Genomic DNA, 21,987 nt, shown 5'->3' on the forward strand with positions numbered 1-21,987 from the left:
AGCCTTGGCAGGAGGAGCGAGGGCAGGCTGGAAACCTGTGTCTTCCCAGTGTTGTAAAGCGAGATGGTCAGCCTGTAGGATGGGAGTGAGAAACCAGGCTGTTCCCCGGTGGGGCCCGACCTAACGTGGGAAGGCGATGGAGAGGCTCTGGCTGTCTGCTTTGCTGATTTCTGAGGTGCGCTGCGAAAGGAGAGGGAGGTCTCCAAGGTTGGTGTCTGCTGCTGACGCCTTTGCTGAACTGCCTGCGGGCCTGCATGACCCAGCAGTTACAGGCATGGAAATGGTTGCAAGTCCTTCTGAGGGCTGTGGATGAGCTTGGGCCTCACTGACTGTTTTCCCCCCTGTCCCCTTCCTACTCCAACAAGGTCGTTTGCCACGCTGTTGCTTGCAACGAGACTGTGCCAATTGCTCAACTGGTGGCCCGGCAGAGGAGTTCCAAGAGGAAAATGGGACGGCAAGTGAACTGCCAGATGAGGCTGAAGAACACGTCTCCAGTCACGTTAGCAGGTAAGCCCCAGGCAGCTGTGGAGGGCCTGCCTTTGTGAAAGAACTGTGCAGCTGCTGGAGCAGAAGTCTCGGCCGTGAGGGTGTGTGACTAATGGCCACGAGCTGCGTGGTCCCGGTGAAGAGTTCCTGGGAGCGGGGAGTGTTGTTGACAAGGGTGCTTGTGCTCGCAAGCCATGGGCAGTGAGGAAGCCCTTCTCGAGCGCGTACGTGAGATGTGAATGATCTTGGAAAAAAAAGTTCTTGGAGGATGCTTGGCTTCACTTCGACCTGCCTGTGCTTCTGTGAGAAACGTGGTTGAGATGCAGGCGAGAAGTGTGTCAGTGAGCCTGCTCATTCCTTGAGGCTGAGCTCGGCTCATTGTGGAGTGGCAGGGATGAGCCATGCCCTCGCAGTGAGAAGGAGCCCCTTGCAGCATCATCTGTGGCTGTTTGAGCAGCTCCTGTTGCTGCTGCAAGTGCCCTGGTGCTACGACATTGCTGATGCCCAGGGGCTGCTCTCTGTACCTCTGTGCCTTTTTGCATAAGCTGCTGCAGCAGTGTTTTCCCAGAGCCTGTGGGCCAGCTTTCCCTCACTGATGAGCTGCTGTTGCGTTGCTGTCAGTGGGGTATCCCAGGGTCCGACCCAGGCAAGGCCCATCTGCTTGCGAGTTGGCAGCTTGGAGAAACAGTGGGTCTTGCAGTTTGTTTGTATTCCCCTGTTCTTGTCTGTAACGAAGGGTTTGCTGCTTCTTGCTCTCCTGCGACCACGCCAACAGTCTACCCTCTAGTTGGGAAGCTGAAGCGGTGACTCATATCCCAGTTAAATGACAACGATGGTAAATGCACGTTGGTTCGCTGTCTTGCGTGGCAGTACCCCTTGGAAGTGTTTGAGCCCGCCAAAAGTGGTGTGGTACAGCCAGCAAGTAAACAGCGAAGTGACCAAGAGCTTGTTTATCCCAGCGTGGCCTGAAGGCCAGTGTGGCGTGTTCCTCTGCAGGTGTTAATTGGTAACCTCTGCTGTGTGGTGGGAGTTTGGGAGGAGGGTGCTTGCAAGCCAGGGTAGAGCAGCAGAAACCCTTTGGGCAGCGGTGCAGGAGGTGGCCGAGGAGGTGGGGTTAGGCTGCACGTGCCACACCTCTGGGAGCGGCTGCTGCCGTTGGGAGGTAAAGGGCAGCCTGACCACGGGTCCCACCTGAGACGTGACCTGTTGTGGCACTTTGCAGGTGTATGGCTTTTCTGAGAGTGTAAGGAGAGACGGGTCTCCTGTTTCTTTGCCTGCTGCAGCGCGGCAGTGGAGATTGTGGTTTGTGAGTCCTTGGGTGCGAGCCACGATGCCATAGCAGAGAGACCCATGACTGTGGCTGGGAGCACCCTTCTTAACTGTCTTTTGGAACATGTGGACTCCCTGGAGGGAGTTACCTGCTGCGCTTGGAGTCTCTTTGGGTTGGGTGGAGGAGAGCGCTACTCATGGCTACGTCTGCAAACTCTTTAGGAAAGCCCAAAGGAACTTTGCGACAGCCCAGGCCTTTGAGCATGCCAGAAGAAGGCAGCAAGAGGCCTGTTCCTCGCCCGCCACGAGGCAGAGGAGTGGCGTGTGGAGTGGTGAAACCCACTGTGGAGAGTGCCCGGTCTGCCTTGCCTCCAGCCGCTGGGAGTGGACCATCTAAAGAAATTCCCATGCAGAGGCACGTCACTGTGGTAAACAGGTCAGTGTGTGCACGTGTGTGTGTGTGCGCGCGCGTGAGCGAGGTGAAATGAAGTGTGGTGGGCCCTTGGATGCTGCCGTGCCAGCAGTGCGTTTTGGGACGTGGGAGTCCAGGCTCCCGCCCTTGCAGAAGATGAAGTTTGAATGTGGGTTGGTACCCAGGAGGGAGACGGGTGACCCTTTGCCTTTTTGGATGCTGCCGCAGTTACCCCATGCTCTTGGCCTGCTCCCATGCCTTCTGGGGAGAAATCTGGCCAAAGGTGTCACACCAAGGGTGTGTGGGGATGTCGCTGTTTCCCAGGCCCAGGAGAGAGCTGTTGCGGCCAGCGCGATAGAAAGCAGGAGGAGGTTTGTGTGTAGGTGACAGGCGATGCTGCGTGTTCAGGGTCATGGCTGTCTGCAGGTGGCTGCTCTTTACCTCTTGCCTGACTTCTCCGTTGCAGCATTAGTGTTTGTGGCCCTTCTCGGCGTGCTCGCACCCAGCAGCTGCTCGACCGTGTTTGGGTGAACTGAGACGAGGGCTGGAGCTGCAGTTTTGCTGGGTTAGCGGTACATGCTGGTTTTCAGCCCACTTTGAGCCTCTCTAATCCAGGCGGCTTACCCAACTGCTGCCCCATCATTTCTCTTTCTGTGTTGTTTTCGGCTGCCCTGGGCCATCAGCTGATGGTGGCGAGAAAGTGTTTGCTGTTCTCTCATTGTGGCTGCGCTAAGTCCGCTGGAGCTGGGATTGTGGCGGTAATCCTCTGCAGGTCACCAGGATGGGTTAGAAGTCAGCCTTGCATTGAATGGAAACGGCAGCGGTGTGCCGCTTCCACGGCGGCGTAGCTGTGAAGGGCACAGAGCAGAGTGACAGCTTAATCCTGTAATCCTGCCGTGGTGCCTGCTCTTTCTGGAAGACCCACAGAAAGCAGGCGCGTCCTGCCCCACTCGCCTGCGTGAGTCCCGTGTGCGTCAGGGGTCTGGGTGCCAGCGGGGGAGATGAGGATGTGCTCAGAGCGCTTGTGAGAGCAGCAGCCGCTTCAGCTTTTGTGCCTGAGCACGTAGCGTTTTACTGACGGCTGATAGCACTGCCTCGTAACCTTCCTGCTGCTCCGCAAAGGGCTCTTCGCTATGGCAGTGCTCTGCTGGTCGTGCTTTTTGGGAAGTTCCCCGCTGTGCTGGTGGAGTGGGCCGGTGCCCCGGGGAGGGGGAGGCAGCCTTGGGGCTGCCGGGTGGATCTGCTGGGGCTTTGGTCTGCGGCAGGGCTCCTCCCGAGGGCAGGAGACACTCCTTGTGTCCGTGGGCAGTTGGGCCGTGGCCGTAGCAGCAGCTGTTTGGAGGTGCCCAGGCAGAAATTTGGAGGAATTAAGAGGCGGGTGGTGATGGCGGCAGGAGCCAGAGGCTGTGAAGCTGAGGTGAGCGAGGGAGAGCGGTGGCAGGAGCGGCGAGGAAGCCGGAGGAGCTGGCAGCGGCCGTGTGAGGAGTGGAGGGTTTGGAGGTAGAGGCCAGGGAAGAGAGCCGTGCTGCATGCGGCAGGTGAGGGGAGTGTGGCCGGGGCCCCAGCAGGAGCAGGGAGACTCCAGATGGGCCTCTGTCTGCACCACAGCTCCTAACGACATGAGTGTGGACTGAGCTAACCCCTGTTGTTCTGCTCCTGAGCGAGCTGGGTGGAGCCGCAGTGGAGAAACGTGTCAGCAGCTCTGCTCCCCGTTTTGTCGAGGAGGCTGCTGCAGCAGAGGAGAGAAGGGCCAAGCTGTCCAGCTGTGCAGGAGAGATTTGTTCTGCAGGTCCTTCCACCTCAGGTCCCTCTTGAGCCAAGCACGGTGGGACCAAGTCTTCAGACCATGCAGGCCCTTGCCCCACCAACTTCCTTGTGCCTGTGCACCCAGGGGCCCGGCCCTCGGGCTGTTGAGGGCTTTGCTCCCCACCTCCCTCCAAGGCAAGGCCCATGGTGTCTGGCTTGGGGTCGTGCCACCACTGTCCACCACCGTGCCCCTGTGCAGAGTGCCATGAGGCCTGGCATGCCAGCCCGTGCCTGTGAGAGTGGCTGAGCATTCACAGCACAGGTTGGCTGAGAGAAATCTTGAAGGTGACAATGCTTGTCCCTGCCCCATTTCCCTGTCTGGGATGAGGCGCTGTCCATGTGCAGTTTCTCTGGGTTTATTTTCTGACACCTGCCCTGACCCCCTGCCCCTCCATTTACCAAAGTCATAGCAAAGCACGTCCGTGCTCTCAGGGTTGCCCTTAAGGGTCTTTGATTTCTCCTTCTCATTTGAGCATCTGTGCTGCTCTGGCAGATCTGTGTTACTTGCCTTGGCAGGATGTCCTTCTAGTGACAGGCTTTCTCTGGGTGCTGACTGGTCTTGGTGCTCCACCCAGCATTGTGTAATGAAGCCGCACAGTGAGGCTGCAAATGACAGTTCCCTTGGGGCTGCCAAAGTCTGTGTCCCACCTCTAGCGCTATGTGGTGTTTTGCTGAGAGATTTTCATGACCACAGCTTCTGGGGCTTGCCGCTGCACAGTCTTGAGTGGAAGGGGAACAGACTCTTTCTGCTCCCCATTCTGTCACACCCAGATGACAAGGGAGACGTGCTGAAGGTAGCTGCAGTTGTTCCAGGTTGTTTCCTGCTGCCCTCCCAGGCCTTCTTACAGACACTGTTGCAGGGTCTGAGAGGCTGTCTTTATAGCAGCAATTACTTGGTAAGTTCATGTCATGAGCATGTTGCTGCAGACTTGCAAACCCACAGAAGGTGGGAGAGACCTTGCTTATAAGGCTAACTGCAGAGGTCCTTGAATTTGGAAAGCAACGGCATGGATGAGAACAGGTTGAGATGCTTGGTGATCCCCTTGCTTGGACCAGCAGGCAGCATTCGCTGCTGGCCGCCACCTGGCCCTGCTGCTGAGATAGCACTGTCCAAGGGCCAAAGAGCAGAACTGGATGGCGTGGGCCTTACCAAGGTAAGGCTATAGGCAGGGAAGGGCATGCCTTCCCTTCACTCTGAGACAGTGGTCTGCGGGAGTGAAACGTAGCTGGCTGCTCGGATATAGCTGCGCATGGGGGCTTGGCTGGGCTGCATGGCTGGTCACGCTGCTGATGTGGCTAGGAGGCCTCTTGCTGGGAGCAGTTTCTAGCGACTGAGGAGCATGAGGCCTTGCAGGCAGCTGAGTTGTCCATACCTGCATGCTGGGGAGAAGTGTGTTGGCCCTGCCACTGTCTGGTTGTGTTCCATCCCATCTTTGGAGAGGTAAGAACACCACGGTCTGGTCGAGCAAGCAGCACATCACAGCATCCTTGTCTGATTGCAGGGCTCGAAACTGATGATAACTGGGCTCAGAGCTGATGTTAGCACCACTTTGTTCCGTGGCAAGCTGTTGAACCACAGCAGGAAGCACAGGAAGATACCACATGAAGTCTCTTAATACTGAGAGGGTCCCAAATCTAATTTGCTTTCACATGCAACATAAGGGAATCATCAGTCCCCTGTTTCAGGTTCCTTTCCAAGGTGTTCCAGATGGCATGGGTCAAGCAGGGAACATCTGCCCTCTTCCTCACTGAAACCTTGCTGCAGTTCCTGCTGGCTTACCCTGCACTCATGTCATCCATGTCACCTGATCTGTGGCTTAAGGTGGTAGAAATGGTGTGTGGCACTGAAGACTAGAACACAGCTATGGATTCCTACTGGGAGGCAGCAGTAGCAGGAGAGTGTCCATTACCCATGTGGCTAGCTCATGGGATTGTTTTGCTTGCTGCCTAGCAATGGTGGTAGTCTCTTTTGAGTCTGCTTCCCTTAAGGGGACTTTTTTCCTTGGGTGTCTGTCCAGCTTGGAGTTGTCCATACTGGTAAATATACGTATAGAGAGGTGGGATCCTGGGTTTCTTGTAGGGTCTGCATGGCCAGTCACAGCACACCTTCAAAGAAGAGACTGTGCTGCTGCTTTGTGTGGGGATCTGAGCTGTGCCCAGAAGGTAGAGGGTTTTCCTATGATGCAGGTGGAGTGTTGGAAAAGTCTTTTCAGATACCCAATAAGTGCAAGGTGTGAATGTGTGTTTGAATTTCGTGTGGGTGACTTTGCCTTCGTACTTTTTGAGTCTCGTCCCACTTGTGTTTTACAAATGTGCTTGTAGTTGATGTGCTGCTCAGCACTTCTGGACATGCCTCTCCTGCTTTGGAAAATGCTGTGCTGGGCAGTGGCTGTCCTCACTGCTAATGCTGTGGAATGTGACCCAGAACAGAAGTATTATTTTTGGTACAGGTGACACCCCACCACTGATGGAGGAGCAGTAGTTTCATCTTATAGGGACAGCAAAAAAGCAAGGGAGACAAGTTCATGTTAAATCTTGTAAGATGCTGCTTGGAAGAGGTGTGAACATGGGAGGCCTCTTTCTGATTTGTGGATCTGCTCTGATTAAAGGTCGGTGTGAAGGCACATAGGGCTACCTTAATACTGTGCTAGTCTCAACTTCCTGTTGCTACTAGCATCAGCATCATACTTGACCCCTATCCTACCTTCTGAGAGCCCAGGTGAAGCTGGGAAAATCCCCCTTGGTGTTTCTGCGGCTGGTGAAGTTTGTGGTTTCCTCCAGAGTGTCCGTGATCTCCAGAGGTGGTCAGTCTCCTTACTGGCCCCTTGGGCAGAGACCATCTGCAGAGCCTGTTCAGTGCATGTGCGGTGGCTGCTGTGGTCTGGAGATGCCTGGTGTTCACAGCAACCTGCCATGCTTCTGTGGAGAACTGTTTTGGTGCATTTGCCACCCTGACTTCTCCACTGCAGTTCTTCCTTGCATATGTGTCTTTGCAAGGTGCTTGGTTCTGGTCTTTTAACTCTTTTCTCCAACTCTTGTTCCCTTTTGCTTGCAGTGTATGTAATTATTCCACAGCTGATTGTTTCCAAAACAGTCTTAGTGAGCTACACACTGCTGTGACCTCTTCATTATCAGGAGCTCATTGTACTGCATGTGTTCTCAGTATAAGCTCCTGCTCTCTGAGGGACCTCAGAAGAACACCTGCAAGCATGACATTTGTGTCCTTTCTGTGGGAGAGCACTTCAGAGAAGAATCTGTTAAATATTGTAGCAACAGCATCCACAAAAAGACCTTGGGTTCCTGTGTAGTTTTAGGTGTTCCCCTGACTTCTGAAGCTAAATACTTTCAGGAGACTGACGTGGCTACTAAGAAGGTGAGCATAATCATGTTCAACAGCAAGACTGAGACGCCATCCAGATAAAAGACCAAATAGGGTGAATGTATCAAATGTAAGACCATCAACTGTGTTATTAGGCCTAGGTGCTTTCCTTTTGCTAATGTCTTTTTACTGTGTGTTTTGTTTCTCACAATAATTGGGATAATAAGAAAAAACTAGAAACCACCTGTTGATCTGTCTTGTCACTGCTGATCAGGTTGTCTTCCAAGCCAGGACACTGTGAGTACTGATCTTGTGCAGCAGGGTTGCTAGAAGTATGTGAAATACATTTTATTTTATGTGTAGGTCTTGTAAGCAAATGGAATGCTATTCAGAGCCAGGGGAATGATTTAAAGCAATTTTCTTTTCAATTTTAGGTCTGAGAAGAGACTAACTGTCCCACCACGGTTTCAAAAGGAGTTGCAAGTTCACCTGTCCAGAAGTTCTTCCATAGATTCAAATGGTATGTTTGCCCATTAAGAAAATTTTTGTCAACTACTCACGTTAGATTGGGTGTCATCTTAAGAAAAATCCATCTTAGTACTTGTTTTGAATGAAGATAGGTTTGGGTGAGAAACCAAGTTCTGTGAGTGAACCTTCTCACTCTGATTTCATGGTGCTGGGGAAATGTGTGTGTTTACTTGTCTGCCTCTCTGTCTTAGAATCATAGAATTGTTTAGGTTGGGAAAGACCTTTAAGATCATCAAGTCCAACTGTTAACCTGACATTGCCAAGTCCACCACTAAACCATGTCCCTAAGCACCACGTCTGCACGACTTTTAAATACCTCCAGGGATGGTGACTCAACCACTACCCTGGGCAGCCTGTTCCAACACTTGACAACCCTTTCAATGAATAAATTTTTCCTAATATCCAACCTAAACCTTCCCTGGCGCAACTTGACGCCGTTTCCTCTCATCCTATCACTTGTTACTTGGGAGAAGAGACCGACACCCACCTCGCTACAACCTCCTTGCAGGTAGTTGTAGAGAGCAGTAAGGTCTCCCCTCAGCCTCCTTTTCTGCAGGCTAAACAACCTCAGTTCCCTCAGCTGCTCCTCATAAGACTTGTGCTCTAGACCCTTCACCAGCTCCATTGCTCTTCTTTGGATGCACTCCAGTACCTCAATGTCTTTCTTGTAGTGAGGGGCCCAAAACTGAACACAGTATTCGAGGTGCGGCCTCACCAGTGCCGAGTACAGGGGCACGATCACTTCCCTACTCCTGCTGGCCACACTATTTCTGATACAGGCCAGGATGCCATTGGCCTTCTTGGCCGCCTGGGCACACTGCCGGCTCATGTTCAGCCACCTGTCAACCAGCACCCCGAGGTCCTTTTCCGCCGGGCAGCTTTCCAGCCACTCTTCCCCAAGCCTGTAGCGCTGCATGGGGTTGTTGTGACCCAGGTGCAGGACCTGGCACTTGGCCTTACTGAACCTCATAAGTTGGCCTTGGCCCATTGATCCAGCCTGCCCGGATCTCTCTGTAGAGCCTTCCTAACATCAAGTGGATCAACACTCCTGCCCAACTTGTTGTCATCTGCAAACTGACAGGGTGTACTCAATCCCCTTGTCCAGACCATTGATAAAGGTATTAAACAGAACTGGCCCCAGTACCAGGCCCTGGGGAACACCACTTGCGACCAGCCGCCAACTGGATTTAACTCCATTCACCACAACTTTTTGGGCCCAGCCGTCCAGCCAGTTTTTTACCCAGCAAAGAGTACACCCATCCAAGCTGTGAGCAGCCATTTTCTCCAGGATAATGCTGTGGGAAACAGTGTCAAAGGCTTTACTAAAGTCTAGGTAGACAACATCCATTTCCACTTTCTAGGAAAATCCTTGTGTAGTAAGTGTCAAAGCCACTCACGAAGCTGGTGTGTGTAGCTTGGAAACAGGAGGAGTATGCTTAACTTCACTGACAGGGTAGGGATCTGGTATAGGAGAGTGAAATCCAGGCTTTCAGGAGCAAGCAGCACACTAACCTAGCTATCCAGAAAATACCCTTCTGTGTGTCTGGCTTCCAGCAGTTGTGCAGTTGATGGGCTTGTCAAATGATGGTTGCTTTATTTGAGACCTGTCAGGCTGATTTGTGAAGCTCCTGGTCTGGTAGCAAATACACGCCTCCAAAGGGAGGAGAGGAGTAGAGATGAGGGAGCAGGCAAGCTAGTGATGTGAACCTCCAACTGGGATAGTGACTGCCTTGGTCTTGCACACAATGTATGAAACTGTCCAAAGTAGCTGGACAGTTGCTGTCTCTTTGCTCCGCTGGAGGGCTTCCTTGGATGCAGTAGCACAGAAAGGCTGGGTGCAGTGTTCAGACTTTTCCTTGGGACATATCTTAGAGTGAAAGGCAAATCATTGGTCTGTTTTGTACATCTGTCTGAATTTAGAAGGACATGCTTGGGTGTTTTGCTTATCTTTGTTGTGTTTGTACTCATAAAGAAATTATCTTGTGTCCCTCTTGGGACACTGCCTCAGTACAGCCTCACAGCAACAGCATGGCTGAGGGTTCTGTAACCTCTTCCAAGATCCCTTCAGAAGAAACATTTCAAAACTTATGAAAATAACTACAGTGATTTGAAAATTCAGCTTCAGGTCAATGACTAAATGTCTGAGGTTTCCATGGCTCTTTCCAATAGAAAGTGACTGAAACAGCCATGCTGGCAAGAGAGCCGCATTTTAGAGTTGGTGTTATGCTGGCAGCTCCCATGTTTAATTTTTAAGTAGGTAGGTAATCATCTGTCTTTCTGCTGCTAAGGCTATGTTTACTTCAAGGCTGTGTTTTTGTTTAACAGATAACTTGAATACATCCATTGCGGAGACACATACTGTTGCCTCTGGCCCTTCTGCTGCTCATGTCAATGAAGTTCAAAGTCGCATTAAGGAGATTCTGAGCAAGTGCAGCAGTGGCGTCTGGGTGTCAAAGATGCCACAGATCTACCGGGAAATGTACTGGGAGGAGCTTAGCACAGCAGTGCTCCGTCAGCTTGAGAACTGGCCTCATGTGTGCACAGTAAGTATTGAATGTCATTTTTGTGGAAGATGCCAGTACCCTACAGATTTGAGTGTTCATTTGCCAAATGTTATTTTATGTAGTCCTGTGTTTCCTTTCATGCTCTGTAGCAGTGAAGGGGGGAAAAAAAAGAAAAAAGAAGAAAGAACAACACTCTCCCTCCCGCCCCCCCCCAAATTGTAACAATGCCCTTCAAAACAACACCCAAAAAATCACTGTTGGCCGGACTAGCATTGTTTTAGGAAGAAAGGTGAGCCTCTGTGGCCTCTTGGAGCAAGTGCTCTGGGTTGCTGAGTTGCCACCTTTAACTGACTCCAACACTGACAACCCGAACAGCAGCTGATGACACTTGCTGTCCATGCCATGTTTTTTCTTTTTTCTCCGTTGCATTTTATGCTTTTCCTTGTTAGTGGGTTTATCTCCTCTTAAATCTATAAGCTACCAGCAAATCCTGTGTGAACAGTATATCTGTAGTTATTATCTTTCTATAGACTTTTCCACCGGTCTTTCTCACATCTTAAGGTTATGGAATTTTGTTGTGTAAGTTAGGCTTATGATACAATAATAGATGAAAGTGAAGTGTGATAATGTTGGGGGGAGAGATTACAGCTCAGTCCCTTCCTGCCCCCCGGCCCCGATGTCTGTTACCTCTTGATCACCAGGGGCGTCTTTGTCCTTCGTATTAGGTGCTGGTGTCAGGCTGAGCCTCCACTTACAGGTCTGCCGTGTGAGTTGCCATCACCACTGGGTTAAGGGTCTTCAATTGCCGTGCTTTTATCCCTTCTTCTGCACTCATGGTTTATTTAGGGTATAATGCAACTTTGCATCAAGGCTTTGTTTAGCTTTACTTTAGCAGGCCAGTCATATCAATGAACGCTTTCAACTTCATCAACATCTGTCAAAGTGTGGCACCAGAAGGGTATTGAAGTAATGAGAATATCTGTCTGCTTGAAGTGACTTTTCATGTACATACTGCTAAGTATTTTCTTGTTAATAACTTTAAATGCCAAAAAAAAAATTTCACTGAGATTAAATAATTGCTCTTCAGGAATAACACCATTTGCATGTGTGTATGGTATTCTAACACATATATAAAATGCATTTGTGACATCTTACTACAGACATCAGTAACATATGCGGACAGCAGCAATTTGTTTTGATGCTTGACGATTGGTTTCTGTGTTATCCATAGAGCAAGCTGTTACGTTTTGAGTTACTTAATTCATGCAGCAAATTTTAGTCTTTTTCTTAGCTAATGTTCCAGACAAAATGTTACTGTTCATCCAGGATCTTTGGTCTGTGTTCATTGTCCATTTGCTTGTTTCTGTTGGGGCTATCTCTTCTTTCTAGCAAGCAAATAATGCTTTACATTTCAGTGTAAATAAGCAGTCATTAAATCTGTGGAAACATTGTAATACAGCAGGCACAGTACAACAGCAATCAGAACTATCGAGTTGTCTTGGCACAAGAACTATAAAGTTGTCTCTCTTATTGTAGAGAACTGTTAATGAGCCTCTAAAGCCCGTCTCAGTTTACTGACTTCTGTAAACCATAGTCATGGCTCTGGCATGGAGAAGTGTGAACTGGGCCCCAGGCCTTCTCATATGAAGGCTACCATACATCTCTTAAATATAATCAGTGTTTATTCCTGGTTCAAACAACTCGTCTGCAGGTGTTCAGCTCTGTAGATCCTTTGAAATGCCAGAGGGCAGACTGTACTCTTCAGTGTCAGTAAGATGCTTCCATGACTAATTTCTGAATTACTTCTGCCTTGTTGGGTACTTACACTGGGAGTGTCTGCCAGCCTCAGAACAGAAAAAATGCCTGGTGTTTCTCTCAGTACCTTCTTAAAGAGACAGCACATACTCTTACTGAATGCATACTGATCAGTAGTAGCTTAGTTACAAACCAGCAGGCAATAAACTTTCTAATACGCTTTCAGCATCTCCAAGCTCATCATTAAGGACTCTGCTGTGGACAGTGTCACTTCTGAGTAACTCACATCCCTAAACTTTTCTCTGAAAGGAAGGAATTTAATTTTTTACTTCTGAGAAATGATCATTTCTGTGTTTAGGTTATAACCACCAGTAATGGAAACTTTTCCTATCTAGTGAGCTGAAGTCTCCAAAAATTACTGTAAGTTGCAGGTTGACGATCTTGTTTTCAGTCTTCACCTTTCAGGCAAGAGGACCTACTACAAAGGATTGAGGTGGACCTTGTTCTCCATTGGTCTGTTACCTCCCTTCTTTAGGTTAGCTTGCTTGAGATCTTGCTTGTAGCAATGTATTTTGCACAGCTAAATGCAAAAGTACAAAGTAATTATGTAGTGGCTAGCACTCACAGATTATAGGCAAGCCTTAATGAGCAATTGGGCTGAGAACAGATATGCTCACCACCCTTATATAATACCCAAAAAGTCTTTGTTGTCCAGCCAGGCTTCAGTCAGGAGAAGAGTCTGCTTCAGCAGCTCTGTTGGTCAGATCTGCAGTATTGCTGAATTGTCTGCTTCTATCTCCAGCAAGACTGGTGCTTTGAAAAAAGTGATGACTGGTGGTGACGCTCCCACCTTCATTTTTTTTATATCAGAATCTTACAGCTTTCTGTTTGATGAACTACTTTGTCATGCATCTTTGAGCAGTTAGTGATCCCCATTTTAGCTATCCTACCGCTGTCTCATTTCTCATCTTTCTACAGATTTTTCTCACAACTTAGCAATTTTTTTTTTAATTCTGAGCCAAAGTTATGCAGCTCTGCTGTGTTCGGGCTCAGCGTTGAATCCTTGGGATTCTCCCTGAGGGGGAGAGAACGTTATAGCACGGGTATGAGAGTGAGAAGGATGCAGATTTGTAAACAAACAAGTTTTACTGGGTTTGGTGTTTTTCTTTTTTTAGAAGTCACAACCCAAAAGTAGTAATAAATTTACTTTTGGTAGTGGTATGTTTAAAAAACTTTTTCCTTGCACATGCTCAGCTCTCCTCAGTTACTTGAACTCTGTGAGTAATTCAGGAGATGGCGATTCAGATATGGCAATTCAAGAGAAGACTAAATTCCTACATCTTTTCTCAGAACGTTTACTTGAATTTCCAGGGTTCTTTTCCAAAAGCTTTTAGAGAATTAGGCAGTCCTAGGACATTAGGGAAGGTCCTTGCATGGATGTGGAACTGGTTAAAAGATTGGAAATGTATCAAGGCTGAAATGGTTGATCTTCAGAAAGGCAGGAAGTCATGGTGGGATTCCACAGGGGGGACACTTGGACACAGGCTGGTCAGGATTGTAATAAGTGAGATGGTAAAGGGTGCAAATACAAGTTGAGCTGGCTAATAATACAGGGTTGTTCAGGGTTATAAAGACCAGGGCTCTCTGAAGAAGTGTGGAACTTCCTAATACCAGGTTGCTGGCCGATAAAATTGCAACTGAGACTTAACTACAGCAATGGACAGGAAAGACTCTCATTACATTAAAAAAGTGTTTTTTCTGTATGGACAGTTAAGCTTGGGCAAAGAGATCTTGGCATTTATAATAACTTCATGAAAATGTTGGCTCAGTAGGAAAAAATGCAAATGATAAGAAGCACTTGAAGATAATAGAAAATAATATTTCAGTTGGAAGGGACCTATCAGCAATCATCTAGTCCAACTGGCTGACTACTTCAGGGCTGACCAAAAGTTAAAGCATGTCATTAAGGGCATTGTCCAAATGCCTCTTAAACACTGACAGGCATGGGGCATCGACCACCTCTCTAGGAAGCCTGTTCCCATGTTTGACCACCCTCTCGGTAAAGAAATGCTTCCTAATGTCAAGTCTGAACCTCCCCTGACACAGTCCTTCTCTATTCACAAATAACAAGTCTGGGAGGGCATCTTTCCTAGTTGGCGCACTGAGTACTTGTGACAAGAAGTTACCTTCCACAAACTTCAAGAATTTCCCAGACTTGCTCATCACAGCAGTATGGTATTCCCAGTTGATGTCTGGGAAGTTGAAATCTCCCACAAGGACGAGGGCTACTGATCCAGAGATTTCTCCTAATTGCCTGTGGAATAACCGATCAGTGCTATCATCTTGGCTGGGCGATTGGTAGTAGACACCCACTGTGACATCTCCTTTGTTTTCCATCCCCCTAATCCTCACCCAGAGGCTCTCAACCACATCATCACTAAGTGTAAGGGCTGTACAGTCAAATCTCTCCCTTACGTACGATGCAACTCTTCCACCTGGCCTGCCCTGCCTATCCCTCCTGAACAGCACTCCAGTCATGCAACTCATTCCACCAAGTCTTGCTAATACCAGTGACATCATAGCTCTGGGAACTGACCAATGCTTCCAGTTCATCCTGTTTGTTTTTCATACTGCATGCATGGGTGTACGAGCATTTCAGATAGGCTCCTGAGTCCTCCATGCTCCCAGGAGCAGCATAAATGTTCCCGCTAGCATTGCCACCCTCAGGTGATGCCATGCCAACTCTTGGCTTACCTTTAGCTCTCCTGTTGGCAGCCCCTTCCCCCAGTGATTCTAGTTTAAAACCCTCTCAATCAGTCCCACCAGCTTATGACCAAAGATCCATTTCCCCATCGGGACAGATGGATCCTGTCAGGCCCCAGCATACCTTGTGCCTCAAAGGTTCTTCAATGGTTATAAACCCCAAAGTTTTGGTGGAGGCACCAGTCCTAGAGCCAGGTATTTGTATCTTGGGCTCGTCTGCTTCTTCTGAAGTCTCTCCCTACTACTGGGAGGATTGAGGAAAATACTACCTGTGCTCCTGAATTTTTTAGCATTCTTCCCAGGGCCCTGAAATCTCTTTTCATTGACCTTAGACTTTTTGTTGCAACATCGTTAGGACCCACATGAAAAAGGAGGAGTGGATAATAGTCCAAAAGCTGTATTAAGCTATTCAGTTGTCTGGTGACATCTCTAATTTGTGCCCCAGGGACGCAGCAGACTTCCCTGAAAAGACAATCTGGTCTCTATTCTTATGAATAGAGAACAAAATAGCAAACACTGTACCACTGGGGAAACATGTTGTGTAAGCACATGTCAAAATCAGATGTGCTCCTCCCATCTCCACCCAGAAGATACACAAAAAAGCTGAGAGATCAAGCAGGGTGAAAGGGTGATTCAGAAGGGTGACGGATAAAGATAAGTAATGGATTCTGTACAAGCAACAGTTAAGTTAGATGATTGAGGTGGGGAGAGATGGAGATACCGGCTATAAAATAATAAGAGACCTGGAGAAGGTAAATGGGGAATGATCATAGTCTTGAATTCAAAAGCAACTGAATATGTTCACTGATGAATGGATGATCCCTGGCCTCAGTCGTCATTAACTACTTCATTCCAAAGAAACTGTCACTAACTGATAGTGTCTGAACTATGGAGTATCCAAAATAGGAGGAAGAGGCATCACTGCATTTGTACTATCCCCTGTGCTTTTTCCTAGGCACCTGCTGCTGTCAAAGAGGATGTCAGGCTAGGAACATCTTTGTTCTGACCCAGTACAGCTCTTCTAACACACTGATTTAACCTGCCTGTATGTAATTATTCCACAGCTGATACTTTTCAGTCAGCCTTGGTGCTGGCTTCTTTCTGGTAGTGGCCTTTATTCATGTTCATACATCAACCTGAGACGTTGACAAAATATGTCAGTCCCCTGTGTTGTTTGTCAGGTGAAGCTGTCTTTTATCATCTTTTTCTCCACTTGTCTTCCCAAATTCATTCTTGCAGAAGAAAGAACGAATAGTAGGCAGCCACCTTTTAATTGGCAGAAAGAAGGGATGCATGCTTCTAGACTTGCTTCTAGAGTTTTCTTGTAGTAATGGCTGCCTTAGTCTTTCTATCTGGTTTCTTCAGGAGCTGGTAGAAAAATAACACTACCATTCTGAATTTGGGAATTCCAGTTGTGCTGGAAGAGATATACTTGCTTTTCAGCAGTTCTAGAACAAAGATATTCTTTTTCGTAAAACATCCTACTGGCCCTGTCTACCTATCAGTTTAACCATTAATCTGTTGTCGTCAGAGGCCAGTTTCATCTCCAGTAATCTACCATTCTTCAGTCAGTTGTCTTACTGCTTTTTAATAAGCATATGGCTAAAGAATATGTAATAGCTGAGTATATTCTTTAGTGCGCTTAAACACTTTGGTATTGTATTGGCTGATACTGTGTGAAAAATGCTCCTCAGGCTGGAGAACATTTGCCTGGCTATTTATTCTGAGGAGGAGGTTTTACACAGTAAAGGAAAGCTTAGTGTTCTTCGTTTCATCTCTTGGATGTCTGGGATGGTGCTGGGCAGGCCCCAAAGGCTGGCTGTCTTCTTGAAGATGCATAATTGGAAAAAATCAAAGAAAAGAAGGGGAAAATTCACATCGTTTTTGTTTGGCGGGTTTTGGGTGTTTGTGGTTGGTTTGGGGTTTTTTTTTTTTAGGTAGTCATTGCAAGTTGAAGTTTGTCATTACAAACAAGAAGGTAGAAGATATTTTTAGACAAGAATGGGACTTGCGTATGTTGCCTAGTTGACAGGTAGGACATTTTGTTTAATTTTTTTTTTAACAATATCTGGTTCTCAGAATATTCTTCATCTTTTACATTTTATAAAAGTTGTGACTGTTTGCAGAAAGTGCAACTAAAGGCTTAGGAAAATGGCAGGATCAGCTGGTAAACAGACTGACAGAAACAGGATTAGGGCTGTTGTTTTCTGAATTCTGTTTCTTTGTTCCTGGGTGGTATCCCTCTCTTAACAAACTGGATACTACGTACTACTACATTTGGCAGCTGAGTTTTTACTGTAGTGTTCAGAGTGAATTAAAGAGGTCCGCTCAGAGAAGAGGAGGATTGCCATAGTAACCAGCTGTATTCCTTGAGCAACTTTGGTTCTGTCAGGTTTTTACTCTTAAGGAAGGAATTTCTATACCACCATTAAGCTGTGTGAATCAAAAGTCATCATTCCAAACAGAGAAATGGGCTTGAGACAATGAAAAATTCAGCTCTAATTATACATAATAGATAGTGTGTTCTTATGAGCTGGAACGTACTTTGCACATGGAGGAGACAATGGAGCGGGCTATCGTGGCTGGTAGTATGTATGAATGAAAATTTGCACAGTTTTACACAAGTTCTATGAACTGTCCTCTGCAGATGAGCTCTAGCATTATGATAGTTAGCTTTCTTTTGCCATGCTCGTTGAAGGAATCAGTGTTTGGTCTGACAGTTTGCTTTAGTAGGTATCTCAGTACTAGACACAGAGCCACTAGCTATTTAGAATGGAGTTCAGTGAACAGAAGACATGTTCTGCCTAAAATTTAACTAGATGTGTTGTATATAGTACAGTACAGGGCAAAATACAGTTGGTATCAGCCTCACTGAGAAGATGGTGTCATAGAACGTGTGGAAGTGAGCCAGTTGAGGACACAAGATCCAGAATAACTTTGCTGTTCAAACACAGTGCTAGAACAGGCTATAACTCAATGTTCCTGAAGCTCAGTCTTACTGATGAGTGGTTAGATGACATGATGAGCCACCAAATGAAGTCAGACTCCATTTGACAGCATCCTTCCTTGTTCCTGCTTCACATATCCTTGCAACTCCTTGTGTGTTAAGTCTTGCATTTCTCTGACCCGTTAGGAAGACATTACTGCATTATGAGGTGAAAATTGGTGCAGCCAAAAAGAACTGTTGACAAAGGTGTCTTCTGGTCCTCAGTGCTGGCAGAAGGATGTGAGGAGTAAGGGCAGCCCTCAGCAGTATGGAGTTGTTGTTAGATTGGTTCAGCTGGCTTATTGCATCAGAGTTTCACTTGTAACTGTGTGTTTTCAGAAGTCAGAGTCTCAAAGCATGAGGAACTGTGGAAAATAATTATCTTCACTGTGATGTGCATGGTAATGAAGTGGGCGGGCAAGGAGAATGGGCAGAAGGGGGCAACCTAAAGACACTCCTGAACTTTGCAGAGCTTACCACTCCAGCCCTGAGCGCTAGCTGAACCTGAACAAAGGATATCTTGGCAATAAGGATCCTTTAGTCTAACCACAACAGATAATACAAAAATCTGCCCAGTATGACTTGTATTTTAATATTTCAGTTAAGTACAGAAGTAATGACTACCAAAATAGAAAGGTTTCAGAGTCATTGTAGCATCTGAAAATTTTCACTTCAGTTGAAGGGCTGAAAGTATCTTCTGTATTTGCCATGAAGAATCCACCAAAATATATTACTGTCATTGCCCGTCTGAATATCATAACTGATCTTTTCTGGGCCCTCTTAATGAAACTGACATACCTGTCAGGGTTAGTGGCTGAAAAGGCTATTAAATCGGAAACCTTTCAAAATGATTTTGCCTTCCCTAGTATTATAAGAGGCCTGCAATTTTTGAAGGTAGTTCTTACATCCTGGTAACTGAAATTAAATTGAAATTCAGAACTGAGCCAGTTCTTCTAACATTGCATAAACATTTCACAGAATCACGGAATCACGGAGGTTGGAAGGGACCTCTTGAGATTATCTAATGCAAGCCCCCTGCTCAAGCAGGATCACCATGAGCAGTTTGCCCAGGGTTGTATCCAGTCATGTTTTAACACTGGACACTCTACAGCCTTTCTGGGCAACATACTTTAGTCCTGTTTCTGTCCTGTTCCAGCTTCCCAGTTGACATGAGGTTTGGCTGAAGACAAGCCTTTTAATGTGTCCTTTTAGCATTTAGGGTAAGAAGTTAGGTATCGTAGCTTACCATGCAAAACAATTGATTTCATATTGGACTAGAAGCTGTAAAAGCTGGAGTGGATCCCAAGGATAAGTTATAATTGGATGACGTAAGGGGCTTCCACAGCCTTATAAGAAAAAGCTCTTTACTGTGTCTGATACCACCCTGTGCAGTGGGGATCTTCAGCCTTTCAAGAACATTGCACAAGTCTGGGGGTTTTTTTCCCCAGAATTGGTTACTTTGCATGCATATTCAACAGCTTCGTAGCTTAAACTGTTGCTTTCAGAGGCAGCTACTTGGAAGAGCAGGGAGGATTGGAGCATTAATGTTGCAGCAGCATCTCACCATTGCCTGGGGAGAGCTGTACTGTAGAATGATTGGCAAAAACAGTGGGACCTGGGGTTGTAGTGGCCACCTCTGACAGAGAAAAGACACTGTCAGCCAAATATGTGGATGCAGGGTACTGCTGATCAAGGCCAGGAATACCTTCCTCACTGCTTTGAGCTCCAGCTTGCTGGGATTTGAACTTCATGTACTATTGAGGAAAGGCAGGTAGATGAGAGCTGCCTTCCCACTAAAGCATTTGTCTAAGGTGCCTGTCAGCAAAATGTGTCTGTAGGCAGTCTATTATACGTATGCCATGATAGCTAGCTTCTGAGTTGCATATTTAAATCAGATCTGAAAGAATTCATGCATTACATTTCTGATGAATTATTCTTACTCAGAGTGATAGTTCTGATCAGTGTGTTTTAGAGCAGTCTTTGAGGACCTGTTTGACACCAAGAATCATGGAGCCAGACTTTTCCTGTTTGCCACATATGATGAGACTGTCACTGACATTAAATGCCAACTTCCACTGCATGTTTTCTTTCCCTACCTTTCAGAAGAATGGCAGAAAATAGCTGCATATGCTAGTTTTGAATGTAACCTTGAAAGTGAAGGACGCTTTCTCTGACTAGAAACTCTCATTTCAAGGAGGTATTTTCTCCACTTCCTTCCTGGAAGGTATTGATGCTTTAGGAGTTTGCCAGTGTATCTGCTCTTTGATCATCACTGTACACACATTAAACAAGACTCAGTGTTTTCTTGGTCGTTCTGGCATCGCAAAGCAGATCCTTTCTTTTGATTATATATATTGGCGTAGTGGTTCACTTGCACTTTGTCAAGCACACATATACAAAGCTTTTGTTCTAGCAACACATACAGGAGCATGTCTGCCTTCATCCCCTCTATATGTGTATGTCAAAGGGAGTGGACTTGCTCTTCTTTTGCATTCCACTTGACTTAGTTCCAGTGTCAGTATTTATCTTGGGAGTATTTTTTTATTTGAAGCTTTATTATTTTGGGCTCCCAATTTTAATTTTTAAGAGCTCCCTCTGTTACTCAGGCCCAGGAAAAACATGTTTTTCTTCTGTGTAGAATGACTTCAGTTACTGTTGCTTTGCTAATACATTTTGGCAGCTGTTGACTCTGCTTTGTGCTCTCTAATGGAGAGCTGACAGCAGGCATGTTATGCTTGCAAAGCAGGCCTGCCAGCCATACTAATGGGAAGTACCTTGCAGGCAAATCTATAAACTCAACTGGAAACAAAGTTGAGATATTTGTGCTAAAGAAAGGGTGGCTGGCTGTTTTGAAGTGCTGCTCACAAGTGAAGCTGTTTGCTTATAATTGTAAGTTTCTGTAGTGTTGTGCATCCTTGAAAGGTGTCTTGGCCATAGTACTGTCTGGAGGAGTCTGTTGCATCTTGAACATTAACTTCTATGCAAGAAATAGTAGCCTAGTGATGTTCACCTGAGCTTATTTATACAGAAGTAAGCTGAAACAACTTACTGAAATAGCATTTTTCTGTCTCTAAATGGTTTGCTCAGTCAGCATCTACAGTCTCTTCAAAACAGAGCTTCAATGCCTAGAAAACCTCAGAGCTATTATTGGAGTTAAGAGGCTTAAAGGTCTCTAAGGATCTTCTCTCTAGTCTGCTGCCAGTCTTTAGTGTGTAAGGTTTAATAGTCCTGTCAGCTAAGATTTATTCATCTCTCTTGCAGCACTAGTTAAAAAGAGCTAGCTAAGAGAAAGGGTGCATAAAGGTAGACCTCTGCATCCAGCTTCTTCCAGGATGAACTGCCATACGTTGCAACACAGCCTTCTCAAACAGATTGTTGTCCTGATAATGCCAAGTATTTTCTGGAGCTAAAAGTTTCCTTGGCTGGTCATTTAAACAAATTCCTCAATCTTGTGCATGGACAGTTGGGACATCCTTATCAATTCCTCTGTATCTAAGATGTCATTACCTGCCAAGGTGGTGTGCCCTGATTTTTCCTCTGGGCTACTTGCTATACTTTGGTCTCTTGACTGTCTATCAAAGCCCTTGAAGGGCTTTCATAAGTTTTCGGTCAGTTGTTTTTTTAACCAAGCTCCTTTCTTTGCCTGTGGTTCAAGAGGCACAATAAGACTCCTGATACCAGAGGGTACAAATGTAGGTTCTTCCTGTCATGAATCATTGAAGACATCTTTGGTCCTTCTAGGTTGCATGGCCAGACATGTTTTGTCATCTCTTATATCAAGCTGACGAGCAGAGATGCTTAAGAACTTGGTGAATGTACCACTGGTACGTTTAAGTCCTTTATATGATTTGTTTATCTTTTATCCTATAGTAGATACGTATTCTTTAGTAAATGGATGTCTATAGGACACTACCTTTCCCCTCCCTCCAGTTAAGAGGGAATGTCTCCTCAGTTTAGTGAGCCTACTTGGAAAGACTCAAGTCTTAAAGCTTGTGGACTCATTTGCATGAATTTGGGGAGCTGAGGGTTGTTGATAGGTTTGTTTGCCTTCTCATGTCTTATTCTTGCAGAAAATATTACTACTTTGGTTTTCACTGATGAAGAAGGATTCAGACATGCCACCATGAATGCATGAGAATTCTCTAATGTGGGGTTTTTT

General features: G+C 46.7%; 1 protein-coding gene across 9 annotated transcripts in view; it reads left to right on the forward strand.

Annotated features, from left to right (window-relative positions):
- TDRD7 (tudor domain containing 7) overlaps positions 1-21,987 on the forward strand; it is a 68,245-nt gene that overhangs the window by 11,961 nt on the left and 34,297 nt on the right. For all 9 annotated transcript variants that reach the window (XM_076363298.1, XM_076363290.1, XM_076363289.1 and 6 more), the window contains 4 exons: positions 366-507; positions 1,978-2,191; positions 7,727-7,812; positions 10,146-10,363. In XM_076363298.1, the coding sequence (XP_076219413.1) occupies positions 366-507; positions 1,978-2,191; positions 7,727-7,812; positions 10,146-10,363 (660 nt within the window). The remainder of the gene's footprint in view (positions 1-365; positions 508-1,977; positions 2,192-7,726; positions 7,813-10,145; positions 10,364-21,987) is intronic.

Source organism: Aptenodytes patagonicus, chromosome Z, assembly GCF_965638725.1.
Source record: "Aptenodytes patagonicus chromosome Z, bAptPat1.pri.cur, whole genome shotgun sequence".
Taxonomy (NCBI): Eukaryota; Metazoa; Chordata; class Aves; order Sphenisciformes; family Spheniscidae; genus Aptenodytes; species Aptenodytes patagonicus.